Below are 14,430 nucleotides of genomic sequence, written 5' to 3'. Positions count from 1 at the left end.
ACACAAACATTCCATGTACAGTGATCCCTCGATCTTCGCGATCTCGATCTTCGCGAAACGCTATATCGCGATTTTTCCCACCCGATGACGTCACTCTCTTCCTTTCTTATCTTTCTTTCTCTCTCTCTTTCTCTATCTTGCTTCTTCCTCTCTCACACTCTCTTCCTCCCTCTCTCATCTCTTTCTTTCCTTCTCTCTCTTTCTCTATCTCTCCCCCTCTTGCTGGCGGGCGGCGGGCGGGTGGGCGGCGGGCGGGCAGGGGCATCAGCGAGGAGCCGGGGTTTCCCCTTTGCGTGGGCGGCGGGGAAACCCCGATCTTCGTCTGCTCGCTGCTGCTGCGCTGCCGAGCAGATCAGCTGCTGGGCGGCCGCAGCAGCAGCGAGCAGACGAAGATCAGGGTTTCCCCGCCGCCCACGCATAGGGGAAAGCCCGATTCGGCTCCTCGCTGCTGCCGCTGAGCAAATCAGCTGCTGGGCGGCCGCAGCAGCAGCGAGCAGACGAAGATCGGGGTTTCCCTGCCGCCCACGCAAAGGGGAAAGCCCGATTCGGCTCCTCGCTGCTGCCGCCGAGCAGATCAGCTGCTGGGCGGCCGCAGCAGCAGCGAGCAGACAAAGATCGGGGTTTCCCCGCCGCCCATGCAAACTCCACCATCTGCGCATGCGCGGCCATGGAAAAAAGGGCACGCATGCGCAGATGGTGTTTTTACTTCCGCAACCCTACATTGCGAAAAATCGATTATCGCGAGGGGTCTTGGAACGGAACCCTCGCGATAATCGAGGGATCACTGTATAAACTGTATAGGCCCAGGGGAGATGGGTCAGTTCCCCCAGGCCTGACGGCAGAGATGGGTCTTAAGAACTTTACGAAAGGCAAGGAGGGTGGGGGCAGTTCTAATCTCCGGGGGGAGCTGGTTCCAGAGGGTCGGGGCCGCCACAGAGAAGGCTCTTCTCCTGGGTCCCGCTAAACGACATTGTTTAGTCGACGGGACTCGGAGAAGGCCAACTCTGTGGGACCTAACCGGTCGCTGGGATTCGTGCGGCAGACTCCTTATTCTCTTTAGAAAAACAGACTGAAATAACAAAGAAATGTAACATTTCTCTTCTCTATTGTTACTCTTTGCAAATGTAGATGAGTGGCCAGCTCTGACGGAATATTAATCTCTTAGTTGTCCATTTCATCCTCTTCTACCCTGTTTTCTAAATGTACACCTTAAGCCAAAATATATTTTGACATTATGGGTTGCTCTTTTTCCTGGGACAGGATCTTTATTAAAAAAAATGATGATACAAAAAAAGAAAAGATGCTCTAATGAATTTCCCTAATTTACTAAGACATATCACAATGCTTATTTCTTACCCACAATGTCTTCATTCAGAAAGGCTAGGCCATCCACCCGATGAGAAGATGTGTCATTGCCTTCATCATCCGGAAATTGAAATTCAACTTCAAAAGCTCTGAAATGTTAGAAAATAAAGAATCAATCTATTGAGCAATTATTGTCACTTTAAACTACGGTAAGCAAATGCTTAAATATTAAATATACTGGGGTTTTTTTATAACAGGTGAACATCTTCAAAATATAAAGGCTATAGTTGTTTATATTGTAAATCTTGACAGAAGTTGGACCACAGCTCAGTGAACATAGATAGATAGATAGATAGATAGATAGATAGATAGATAGATAATCAATAGATAGATAGATAGATAGATAGATAGATAGATAGATAGATAGATAGATAGACCAACAGATAGATAGACCAACAGATAGATAGACATACAGATAGATACGATTCAAGGATTGCTTGTAATTTGCCGGGGTGGCGCAGCAGGTAGAGTGCTGTACTGCAGGCCACTGCAGCTGACTGTAGATCTGAAGGTCAGCAGTTCAAATCTCATCACCGGCTCAAGGTTGACTCAGCCTTCCATCCTTCCGAGGTGGGTAAAATGAGGACCCGGATTGTGGGGGCAAAAGCCTAGCTCTGTTTTTAAAAAGTGCTATTGCTAACATGTTGTAAGCCGCCCTGAGTCTAAGGAGAAGGGCGGCATAAAAATTAATTAATTAATTAATTAATTAATTAATTAAACAAACAAACAAATAAAATAAATTGCTATAAAATTGGCATATATTCTTAGCAGCCACACAGCTAGATCTTCCCCAGAAAGACACCTTCCACTCACCTGTTTTTCTGAGGCTTATCATCCAGTCTAATATCCCAGGCGAAGCAGCCCTGTTCGCAACCAGCCACCAAGAACCGATCTGGGCAAGAGGGTACTAGGGCAATACGTAAAGGTGTGGAAATGGTCTCCAGTACCATCAACTGCCTAACAAATGAAATACATTTCAGTTCCTTTCTTCTAGTATTAATGCAAACACCCCTTTGAAAATGTGAACGGTGGATTCTTGTATCACTACCTTTCTTTGAAGTTATAGTCACAATCTGGGATTCCAATGTCCCATGCACATATTTTTTTGTCATACGAGGCAGCTGTTGGGAGGCAGAGAAGAGAGAGGAAAAAGAGATAAAATGAAATAGAAAAATATGCTTCTGTTATGTCCGGACCGGTTAATTATCAGTAATTAATCCCCAATGAAGACTCGGGGAAAAAAGTCACTATGTATATTTGTCTATTTACAAAAAAACATGTTGGAAACAATGAAATCATAGGAATGTCAATCCGAGTGCCAAAAATCCACCGTTATTTGCACAGTTAATAACCAGCATCTAACATAAGATAATAAATTCAAGTCATTAGTTTTCAGTGTTGAAAGGTACTCACAAATGCCTTCAAAAAGCAGCATTTCAGGATTGCAAATTAAGAGAGACTCTTGGGCTGCTAGTTCTCTCTCTCTATAGGAACGTTGCACTGAGGTTTCCCATAATCCTCCCTTTTATACTATCAGCGATGACAAGCTATGCGTAGAAGTATTCAATGTCTACAGCTACGTTGCTGGAGATACTCTTGTCTCCCTCGCATTCTTCTTACCCTATCATCTAATATTGGGTCCACAATATCCTCCTCATCTGGCTCAAGCATTACCAAAGCTGGGGGATCTGCAGTCTCTGGAGGTTCCCCAGGCCATAACTCTCCCTCACTCTTACTTTCCGATTCCTCTGGTAATGATACCCAGATGGATCCAGTCCTCAAAGTCCGTGATCAAAGGAACCGGATACGAGCCAACCACAACAGATAACAGATAACAATTAGGAAAATAAGACCCACCTCTTTCAAACTCAGAACCCCAGAATATTGCAGCTAGTTCCAAAGATAACAACATGAGATTTACCTTGCTATCTTTGTACTCGCAGACCAAACAAGGCAATCTGCTCTTGCCTTGACTCAAAAAATGCTGAGAAGAAATGAGTGATTGGAGAACATAAGGTGTCTTACTGAAAAGGTGAGTTTCACAGGTTGGACTAAAGCAAGCAGTAGCAATGGGTTTCTTGTGAGCCTTAATTTCTCCGTAACAGTAATCAGCAGTCACATGAATTAGCTTTACGATTCCTCTTCTCCCAGCAGCAGCCAAAACATTGTGTTTTTTCTTTCTCCCATCACTTGTTACCATTGTCAGAGTTGTCCATGCGACAGTGTAAAACTCCTAGTGAAAAAGGCAAGGTATCGGTGAAGAAGAAGCCATGCAAGACTAGAAGTTTGGGTAGACTTGGAAAAAGATAACCAAGGGCAACAATCATTTTCATAGTAGTTTTAGGAAAAATTGCCCTTACAATGATTTTTTAAAAACTAAAAATGCATAAAAAATAGAAGAAAAAACAATAAGAAAATTAAGAATGTAGTAAAGAACTATATAAATAATTTCTCTCTTCATCAAACATATACCATATTTTTCAGAGTATAAGACGCACCTTATTCCTCCCTAAAAGAGGGTGGAAATATTGGGGTGTCTTGTACACTAAATACAGACATTTTTGGCCTCCTGAAGCTGTTCCCCTGCGTCCCATTTTTGCAAAAAATGGGCCCGTTGCTCAAAAAAGAGGTGTGTAGAGCAGTGTTTTTCAACCAGTGTGCCGCGGCACACTAGTGTGCCGTGAGACATGGTCAGGTGTGCCGCGAAGCTCAGAGAGAGAAAGAAAGCAAGAGAGAAAGCAAGAGAGAGAGAGAAAGAAAGCAAGAGAGAGAAAGAGAACAAGAGAGAGAAAGCAAGAGAGAGAGAGAAAGAAAGCAAGAGAGAGAAAGAGCGAGAGAGAAAGAACAAGAGAGAGAGAAAGCAAGAGAGAAAGTGAGAGAAAGAACAAGAGAGAGAGAGAAAGCAAGAGAGAGAGAAAGAGAACAAGAGAAAGAAAGCAAGAGAGAAAGAGAGGGAGGGAAGGAGAGAGAGAAAGACATAGAGGGAGGTACGGAGAGAGAAAGAGAGCAAAAAAGAGGAAGGAAGAAAAAGAAAGAGGGATGGAGAGAGAAAGAGGGGAGAGAGAAATAGAGCGAAAGGAAGAGAGAGAGAGAATTTTTTTGTCCAAACTTTTTTTAGCCCCCACCCTCCCCCCGCTCAATGTGCCCCAGAGTTTCGTAAATGTAAAAAATGTGCCACGGCTCAAAAAAGGTTGAAAATCACTGGTGTAGAGGGTTTAGGAGGCCTGCAGTGTGTTTTTCTGGGGGCTGGGGAAAGGCAAAAGAAGGGCAAAAAATAGGTCGTTTTTTGCAAAAACTGGAGTGTTTTTGCCATCCCCCAGCCCCCAGAAGCACTCAATAGTTAATGAAGCAGAAGTAGATGTTTTTCTGGAACTCCCTAGCTTTCTCCGTGATCCAGCATATGCTGACAATTTGATCTCTAATTCCTCTACCTCTTCGAAATCCTGCCTGTACTTGTGGTAGTTCTTGATATACATACTGCTGGAGCCTAGCTTGTAGGATTTTAAGCATAACTTTAATAACATGTGAAAAGAGAGCAATGGTGCGATAGTCTAAACATTCCTTGGCATTGACTTTCTTTGGAATTAGAATGTAAACTGACCTTTTCCAATCCTGTGGCCACTGTTGATTTTTCCAAATTTGCTGGCAAATTGAGTGTAGCACTTTTACTGCATTGTCTTTTAAGATTTTGAATAGCTGAGCTAGGATACTATCACCTCCACTAGCTTTGTTATAGAAACATAGAAGACTGATGGCAGAAAAAGACCTCATGGTCCATCTAGTCTGCCCTTATACTATTTCCTGTATTTTATCTTAGGATGGATATATGTTTATCCCAGGCATGTTTAAATTCAGTTACTGTGGATTTACCAACAACGTCTGCTGGAAGTTTGTTCCAAGGATCTACTACTCTTTCAGTAAAATAATATTTTCTCATGTTATTGCTCATTAAGGCCCATTTGACTTCATATTCTAGGATGTCTGGCTCGCGGTCACCCCATTGTAGTTATCAAGGACGTTAAACTCGTCTTTGTGCAGTTCTTCTGTGTAATTTTGCCACTTCTTGTTGTGGTTGCTTCTGGCCCAGCTCCTGCCCCAGGGAATGGGGAGGTGGATACAGGGGAAAATTCAACATGTCACAGGCCTGTGTTATTGCCAACAGAATCAGATCAGAGTTTAGTTTCCTCGGACGAAGAAGAAGGTGGGAGTTGACTCGGCAGAGGAGGGCTTGGCACACAGCCAAGGCAGTCAATCTTCCTTATCTTCTAGAGCTTCAGATGATGACATTTTGGACCCACGCAAGCGCAGAATTATGTGTAGAAGAGACCAAGTAAGAACATATTACACCTGTGTTTGGGTGGGGCTCCAGTAATTAGGGCTGCTGCTACAGCATGTGGGTTTGGCCATTGTGGAAGAATATCTGTTCGCAGTTGACAGGAATCTTATGTGCTGGACTTTGTTGCTTTTTCACGCCTTTGAAACCAAAGCAGAGCAGCGTGTGTGTGTTACTTTCGTTAGAAGAAGAAGGGGTATGAAGTTTCTTCACAGCTGCTGGCTAAGTACTTAAAGACTGCTTAAGGGAAATTATACAGACTACCTGGTTGTTTTGGGAAGAGTGCTCTTTGCAATACAAAAAGAGTGCTTAGTTTATTTTGACTTTTGTGAGAAAGAACATTGTTTTGAATTTTCAAACGTGTGTGTCTGAAATTTGTATCCTTGAATTTTCGGGAGGCTCCTATCAGAGAGCCCGGCAGAACACTTCTTCTTAATCTCTTCTACGTCGATTAGATCCCTGCCATTCTGGTACAGTAAGCCATCACCTATCGCTGGTGTTACGTTCCAGATCCGGCCGCGATAGGTGAAATCCGCGATGGGGAATTTATCGACTGATAGTACTTATTTAAGTATTTATATTGTAATTGTTTGGTAAGTTTTCATTGTTTTAAGTGTTTATAAACCCACACAGTATTTATTTTAGATACAGTATTTAAATATAGTATTTACAATTTTAGATATATATTTTTTGAAAAACCTGCCGATCGAGTTCCGCAGGCTGTTTAAATCTGCCGATCGACTTACTCAGAAACCCGCGAACCAGCGAAGATCCGCGAATGATTTTTCTCATTAATATTTCTTGAAAACCCGCGATGAAGTGAAGCCGCAGTAGGTGAAGCGCGATATAGCGAGGGACTAATGTAGTTTCTTTATCATGCCTATCTTTGCATGAAACATTCCCTTCATATCTCCAATTTTCTTGAAGTAATCTCTGGTCCTCCGTATTTTATTGTTTTCTTCTATTTCTTTGCACTGTTCATTTAAGAAGGCATTCTTATCTCTTCTAGCTATTCTCTGGAATTCTTTAATCAAATTTCAAAGCTTTAACCAGCCTCTTTTGCAAATGCAATACAGGAATTATCCAGGTTTGAATATCTAGGAATCTCTTGGTTTGTTATACCTATATCCCTTTCAATTATTAAGACATCAGGCAGATTATTTTGTATTTTGTACATTCAGTGTAGCAAATTTTTCCATTTCATTCTTGTAGAAATTCACTTTCAACTCAACCTTGGTCTTGTCAGGAAGAACTTGCTTGTTTCATAATGTCTTTTTGAAACAGTCTAAAGACAGATTCTCAAGTCCATTATTCAAAAATATCTTTTTATACATCCAACGTTAAAATATTCTGCTTCATTCTATACCTGTACTGTATACTTATTCCATCTGTAACTTTCCAAATTTAAACCTCTAATCACTCTTTTGCTGTTTATTGAAAAACATTTTTTAAAAAAACTTTAAACTTGTATTTTGATTGGATTGTCTGATTGAGTAATATATAGGGTTTTTTTTTAGCTGTAGCTTTTTAAAATGTATTAGATTTGTTTTGTACGCTTTGTTTCTATATTTATTCTGTGAGCTGCCCCGAGTTTTCGGAGAAGGGCTGCATACAAATCTAATAAATAATAAAATAATAATAATAATAATAATTTAAAAAATCTTTCACTAAGGATTGAAGGAAACTCATCTAATGTTTTCAGACATATAGTTGAAGCAGTTACAAGTAATTTCCAAAAGTGATTAGAAAATGAAGTATGTGGATTTAAATGACCTTTCAATGTCATTTGAGCAAGGCTCCAAAGGCTGCTGCTTTGCAGTCTCTTTCCAAGGAGCAACTATCTGGAGCACTTGTGGCCGATCACAAGTCCTCTCCTCGTCCAGAGAGGAACTATGATGACCTTGTCTACTTGCTGATTCCTCATTTTGCCGCAGTTATTCAGCCTATTTTTAGCGGACTCACCTTCAGTTTGTTATTTTTTCCCCACTCTAATTTATATACAAACATTTTAAAAACTGCACTGAATTTGTAAGGGGGAAGCCATAACAGTTTACTCGCATTCACTTTTTAAAGATTTTCTGATTATAATATAAACATAGAAACATAGAAGTCTGACGGGAGAAAAAGACCTCATGGTCCATCTAGTCTGCCCTTATACTATTTTCTGTATTTTATCTTAGGATGGATATATATTTATCCCAGGCATGTTTAAATTCAGTTACTGTGGATTTATCTACCACGTCTGCTGGAAGTTTGTTCCAAGGATCTACTACTCTTTCAGTAAAATAATATTTTCTCATGTTGCTTTTGATCTTTCCCCCAACTAACTTTAGATTGTGTCCCCTTGTCCTTGTGTTCACTTTCCTATTAAAAACACTTCCCTCCTGGACCTTATTTAACCCTTTAACACATTTAAATGTTTCAATCATGTCCCCCCTTTTCCTTCTGTTCTTCAGACTATACAGATTGATTTAGCAGCAGCCTACCACTCCTCTGATTACCTCCCCTGACAAAGCTTAATAGTACAGTGGTACCTCTAGATACGAGTTTAATTCGTTCCAGAAGGGAGCTTGTATGTCGAACAACTCGTATCTGGAACAAATGGCTTTTAGACTTTGTTTTTCCCCTCCGAGATAACCAGAAGCAAGGATTCTTGCGCCACCTAGTGGACACTCGGCTCGTATCCAGAATTTGACCTCAGGTGTCGAACAGAAATTTCTCTCCCCTCGTGGCTCGTAACTTGGAATACTCGCATGTGGAGCAGCTTGTATCTAGAGGTACTACTGTAATAGTATTAAGATATTTTGAAGAACAGAATTCAACACAGCACCAGTGTTACGTCATGGGATTCATCAGAAGACATCATTACACTAATAAAACTTTTGATCTATGTCCCACTAAAATAAAAAGCAGAAAGTTGAGAGAAACTGTGTTTCCCTTACCTCCCCGGTCACTTTGTACTTTTTCAAAACAATGCCTGTTTCACAGTCAACCAAACAAACAGAGTCTCCGCCGCAGGTAGCTGCTGTCCTAGAAGAGCTCACCACAGGGTCTGAAAGATTAAAGCATAGTGACTGTAACCCTCTCAGCATCACAAACCACCTGTTTTCAATTGCTGTCGAAGTGAAACACATATTTAAATACGTACAAGGTGTATATTCTATACCTATTATCTATATCAGTGTTTCCCAACCTTGGCAACTTGAAGGTATCTGGACTTCAACTCCCAGAATTCCCCAGCCAGCGAATGTAAGTGTGAATCAAAGATTACTACACTCAATTTAGTAGGTCAGTTTCTTCTTCATACAGGTAGACTTCAGTCAATGACTGCTCTGTTAGTGATTATCTGAAGTTATTCCCCAGCCACTTTTGTAAGTGTGAATCAAAGATTACTACACTCAATTTAGTAGGTCAGTTTCTTCTTCATACAGGTAGACTTCAGTCAATGACTGCTCTGTTAGTGATTATCTGAAGTTATGGCAGTGCTGAAGAAGTAATTCCCCAACTAGTCCTTGCATTTACAACCCAAGCAGCATCCCCATGGTTCCATGATTCAAACATTTTGTAACATGTGTGTGTTTACAACTATCATTGTGTCCCTTTGCATGCGTCACAACCAGTCTGACAGAGTCAATAGAGAAGTTCGCAGTGAAATTACAAGTTGCATTCATATGATGTCTCACTTCATGACTTAACCATGCAGTTGCCAATCCCAATTCTGATTGTTAAGTGAGACTATCTGTATTCCAAGAGTAAAGTTCCCCAAATAAGCCTGATACTTTAAACCAGGGGTCGGCAACCTTAAACACCCAGAGAACCATTGTGACCTGTTTTCTACAGAAAAGAAAACACCAGGAGCCACAAAACTCTTCCCGTACCTGACTATTTCCTGAGCTGCCACTAAACTAGCCTATATAGTTGAATTAAAGGTTCTGTTTTCTTCTGAAACTTTCCTTTTCTTGGATGTATTCATGGTTAGCCTACGGGGTTGAAAAGCTTAATAAATTGCCCATTGGTGGGTGTTGCACATTGGCAGTTGTGACACATATTTTGAGTGACAGTGGAACACAGCAGAGAGGTGAAAGAGCTACATGCAGCTTCAGAATCATGAGTTGCTGACCCCTGCTTTAAACAATATAAGAGTAGTTCGCCAAAGATGTCAAAGTCCTAATTTGTTCATCTCTTTGCATTTTTATTAAATTAGGAGTGGGCACCAGCCTGATCACCACATGGAAACTGCAACTTTTTTACTACTTTACAACTTCTTTACAACTTCACAACTTCTTTGCAACTTCTTTACAACTTCTTTACTACTGGCCTACCTTGAATTATGAGTGTACTGAAAAATAGCAGCTCCTGTACAGCAGTCACCTTCGTATTTGAAATACAAATAAGCAACTTGCTGAAGAAAACAAACATGTAAAAGTTATGGAACAATGTGGATAAAAATTCAGAATTCACAAGAAGAATGAGAGTTCCTGGACAACCCTGTGATCAGATTTATTGCCTGGCATTTTTCTTCTAGGACAGTCTAGGCCGCTAGACCATACTCACCTTTCCTTGTCCCACAATCTAGTGGTGGCTCAAAAACACAGGCCCATAATTGGGTCTTGAAGTCATCCCTGTTGTTGGCCTTACTGTGACATTGTAGAAAATGGACCGGTTCCAGGGTGATTGTCTCCTATAAGAAGGCAGAAAGCTTTGAACACAAAATGTCCTGTTATACATGGAACAAATCAGAGGTTTTCTGGATGGAGTTAAAATCAGCTTAGATACACAACGCAGCCATGTTTAAGGTCAAGCTTTTAAAAGTACAGTGGTACCTCGTCATACCAACTTAATTGGTTCCAGGAGGAGGTTCCTAAGGTGAAAAGTTTGTAAGATGAAACAATGTTTCCCATAGGAATCAATGTAAAAGCAAATAATGCGTGCAAATCCTTCAGGAAAATCCCAAACTTTAGAAGGGAGGCGAACAGAGGGCAGGGAAGGGCAGCTAAAGGGGGCGGGTGGAAGAAGCAAGGCTAGGCTAAAGGGTGAGTGGGAAGGAAGAAAGGCAAGGGGGGCGCCCCTCCCTTTTCTTTCTTAAAAAGACACTGTTTCAGTGCCTTTGCAAGCATGCAAAATCTTTACTCCTCCAAACTGCCCCTCCCTTTTCTTTCTTAAAAAGACACTGTTTCAGTGCCTTTGCAAGCATGCAAAATGTTTACTCCTCCAAACTGCCCCTCCCTTTTCTTTCTTAAAAAGACACCGTTTCAGTGCTTTTGCAAGCATGCAAAATCTTTACTCCTCCAAGCTGCCCCTCCCTTTTCTTTCTTAAAAAGACACCGTTTCAGTGCTTTTGCAAGCATGCAAAATCTTTACTCCTCCAAGCTGTCCCTCCCTTTTCTTTCTTAAAAAGACACCGTTTCAGTGCTTTTACAAGCATACAAAATCTTTACTCCTCCAAGCTGTCCCTCCCTTTTCTTTCTTCAAAAAAGGGGGAAAAAAGAAACCCCTTCATCCCAGCAGCAGCTGCTTGGGTTCGTAAGGTGAAAATAGTTCAGAAGAAGAGGCAAAAAAGTCTTAAACACCGGGTTCGTATCTTGAAAAGTTCGTTAGAAGAGGCGTTCGTAAGATGAGGTACCACTATACAGTGTTCCCTCGATTTTCGCGGGTTCGAACTTCGCAAATAGTCTATATCACGGTTTTTCAAAAATATTAATTAAAAAATACTTTGCGGGTTTTTCCCCTATACCACTGTTTTTCCCGGCTGATGACGTCATATGTCATCGCCAAACGTTCATCAGCCGTTAATAATTTTTTTTTAATAAACTTTAATAAATAAACATGGTGAGTAATAATCTAAATGGTTGCTAAGGGAATGGGAAATTGCAATTTAGGGGTTTAAAGTGTTAAGGGAAGGCTTGGGATACTGTTCATAGCCCAAAATAGTGTATTTACTTCTGCATCTCTACTTCGCGGAAATTCGACTTTCGCGGGCGGTCTCGGAACGCATCCCCCGCGGAAATCGAGGGAACACTGTATCCCTTTGCCACATTATTATAGAACTGTCTAACTGAGTCATAGAGTTTATATACTGTATATATGGGTGGAAGGGTTACCTCGCCTTCCAAGTCCTTCGCTGGAGTGCTGCAAACATCCCTTTCATCCTCTTCCTCACTTTGCTCCTCTTTCTGCTGAGTGACCTTTTTGTGGCTTTGTGCTTTTGGAAGCCGCCCTCCATTCCGATGGGCTCGGTCAGAATCCGGAGGCGTCTGGGATTCCTTGGCCTGTGCGCGAGAGGCTCTGGTGGCCTCAGTACTGTGCTCATCCTGCAGGCGACTGGGCTTCTTGGGGCTGGGGGATGCTTCTTCCTTGGAGCTGCTTTGAGAATGGGGCCTCTTGCTCTTTGCTCTCCCTTTGGAACGAGCCCCTTTCCTTTTGCTCGGAGTTACTGGGCCCTGGTAAAAATAAAGGTCAGCAACGTTCAACATGTCACGCTGAATATTGACAGCCTCTCAGAGACATTTAGTAATGAAAGAGTTAACTGTGCGTGCCTTGTTAGATCCTCCTATTATGATGTAATATCCTGCCAACTCACTTCCTTCTTCTTCACTCCTCATCCTCCTCTCTTCTAATCCTCCATCATGTAAAACATATTTGTTATGTTGTCCCTCGAGACATGTTTTATTTCTGTTTTTACAATAAATATATCTTGTTTGAACAAATGATTAAGGCTTTTATCCATTGACTCCGCGGGGTTAAGGTCCTAACAGATCTTAATCACTCACAAACCGCGACACAACATGATGTTGTCAAGTAATCTCAATTGTGCAAGGCAACTTTCCCAACAGAGAAATTTGTCTGGACCTCTGCTTAAATCTATAATATCCCCCAACCAGATGAATATTATTTTCACATCTGAGAGAGCACCGTCCAACTGTTATCTTTCCTACAGACTGTTCTGTCTCAGTGATGAGCCCCCCCCCAAGGAATAGGTCCACACAAATGGATTTGACAAGATTTAAGCATGTAATTCTAATTAGTTTAGTAGCAAGAAGGCTGTATTGAGCGCTGGTGAGACCACATTTGGAATACTGGGTTCAGTTCTGGAGATCTCACCTACAAAAAGATATTGATAAAATTGAACGGGTCCAAAGATGGGCTACAAGAATGGTGGAAGATCTTAAGCTTATCAGGAAAGACTTAATGAACTCAATCTGTATAGTCTGGAGGACAGAAGGGAAAGGGGAGACACGATGGAAACATTTAAATATGTTAAAGGTTAAATAGGGAAGGGAAGTGTTTTTAATAGGAAAGTGAACACAAAAACAAGGGGACACAATCTGAGGTTAGTTGGGGGAAAGATCAGAAGCAACATGAGAAAAAATTATTTTACTGAAAGAGTAGTAGATGCTTGGAACAAAGTTCCATCAGACATGGTTGGTAAATCCACAGTAAATGAATTTAAACATGCCTGGGATAAACATATATCCTAAGATAAAATACAGGAAATAGTATAAGGGCAGACTAGATGGACCATGGGGTCTTTTTCTGCCGTCAATCCTCTATGTTTCTAAGCTTTAAATGTTTTAAAAATGCATCAGAAAGCAATAAAAATAAGTCCGTTTCAGTCTCAGCCATTCATTAGAGACTCAAACAATAAATCACTCCCCAAATATGTCTTTTTGATCTCCAGTCTCTCATTACCATGACTCACTCTGAGTTGGCAGGAAGCCCAGAAACAGATATTCCACTTCTCAATTTGTAATTCAACATAAGTAGTCTAAAAGCTTGACCCGATCAGCCATCTAGCACATTCGAAAGTTGACCCTTAAATAGCCAAAAGGCAGGGCCAAGTGTTCTAAAGATCTATTATAAACATAGAAGTCTGATGGCAGAAAAAGACCTCATGGTCCATCTAGTCTGCCCTTATACTATTTTCTGCATTTTATCTTAGGATGGATATATGTTTATCCCAGGCATGTTTAAATTCAGTTACTGTGGATTTATCTGCCATGTCTGCTGGAAGTTTGTTCCATGGATCTACTACTCTTTCAGTAAAATAATATTTTCTCATGTTGCTTTTGATCTTTCCCCCAACTAACTTCAGATTGTGTCCCCTTGTTCTTGTATTTACTTTCCTATTAAAAACACTTCCCTTCCCTATTTAACCTTTAACATATTTAAATGTTTCAATCATGTCCCCCCTTTTCCTTCTGTCCTCCAGACTATACAGATTGAGTTCATTAAGTCTTTCCTGATAAGTTTTATGCTTAAGACCTTCCACCATTCTTGTAGCCCGTCTTTGGAACATCTCTGAATTTGACCAGGACGGTCCAACAAAGAAGCCTCTTGAGTTCTGACCTTAGCAGTAACTTTGTTGTCAGCAACCGTGGTATTTTTTTTAATTTCTTTTTTTTCTTCTTCCTCCTCCTCTTCTTTCTCCTCCTCCTCTCCTTCTTCCTCCTCCTCCTCCTCTTGCTCCTCTGTTGATTCTTCTTCTGCTTCTGTAGCAGGTTTATGTTCCTCATTAATCAACGAAGTAAGGAATTCCTCAGCAATCATTTTCACCTAAAATAAGAGAATGCAGACTTGTCAAATTGTTACAATAGGAAAGGAATTTAAAATAATGTCTCTCAACTTCAGCAACTTTAAGGTGTGTAAACTTCAAAAAAGCCCTGTCTTGCCTCTTAGCTATAACTTTAACGCTGACTCTAAATTGCTGAAAGGTTTGTTCTGGCTTACCACTA

General features: G+C 41.0%; 1 protein-coding gene across 1 annotated transcript in view; it reads right to left on the bottom strand.

The window, feature by feature from the left end:
• The window catches only part of LRWD1 (leucine rich repeats and WD repeat domain containing 1), a 54,167-nt gene that overhangs the window by 5,057 nt on the left and 34,680 nt on the right, over positions 1-14,430 (bottom strand). Inside the window, exons 6-13 of the mRNA XM_070735211.1 lie at positions 14,045-14,251; positions 11,800-12,138; positions 10,253-10,379; positions 8,641-8,750; positions 3,391-3,598; positions 2,414-2,486; positions 2,179-2,322; positions 1,357-1,454 (exon numbers count right to left, since the gene is read on the bottom strand). Of these exons, the coding sequence (XP_070591312.1) occupies positions 1,357-1,454; positions 2,179-2,322; positions 2,414-2,486; positions 3,391-3,598; positions 8,641-8,750; positions 10,253-10,379; positions 11,800-12,138; positions 14,045-14,251 (1,306 nt within the window). The remainder of the gene's footprint in view (positions 1-1,356; positions 1,455-2,178; positions 2,323-2,413; positions 2,487-3,390; positions 3,599-8,640; positions 8,751-10,252; positions 10,380-11,799; positions 12,139-14,044; positions 14,252-14,430) is intronic.

This window comes from Erythrolamprus reginae, chromosome 1 (genome assembly GCF_031021105.1).
Source record: "Erythrolamprus reginae isolate rEryReg1 chromosome 1, rEryReg1.hap1, whole genome shotgun sequence".
NCBI lineage: Eukaryota > Metazoa > Chordata > Lepidosauria > Squamata > Dipsadidae > Erythrolamprus > Erythrolamprus reginae.
The sequence above is the reverse complement of the archived record's forward strand: the minus strand, read 5'-3'. Positions and strand labels throughout refer to the sequence as shown.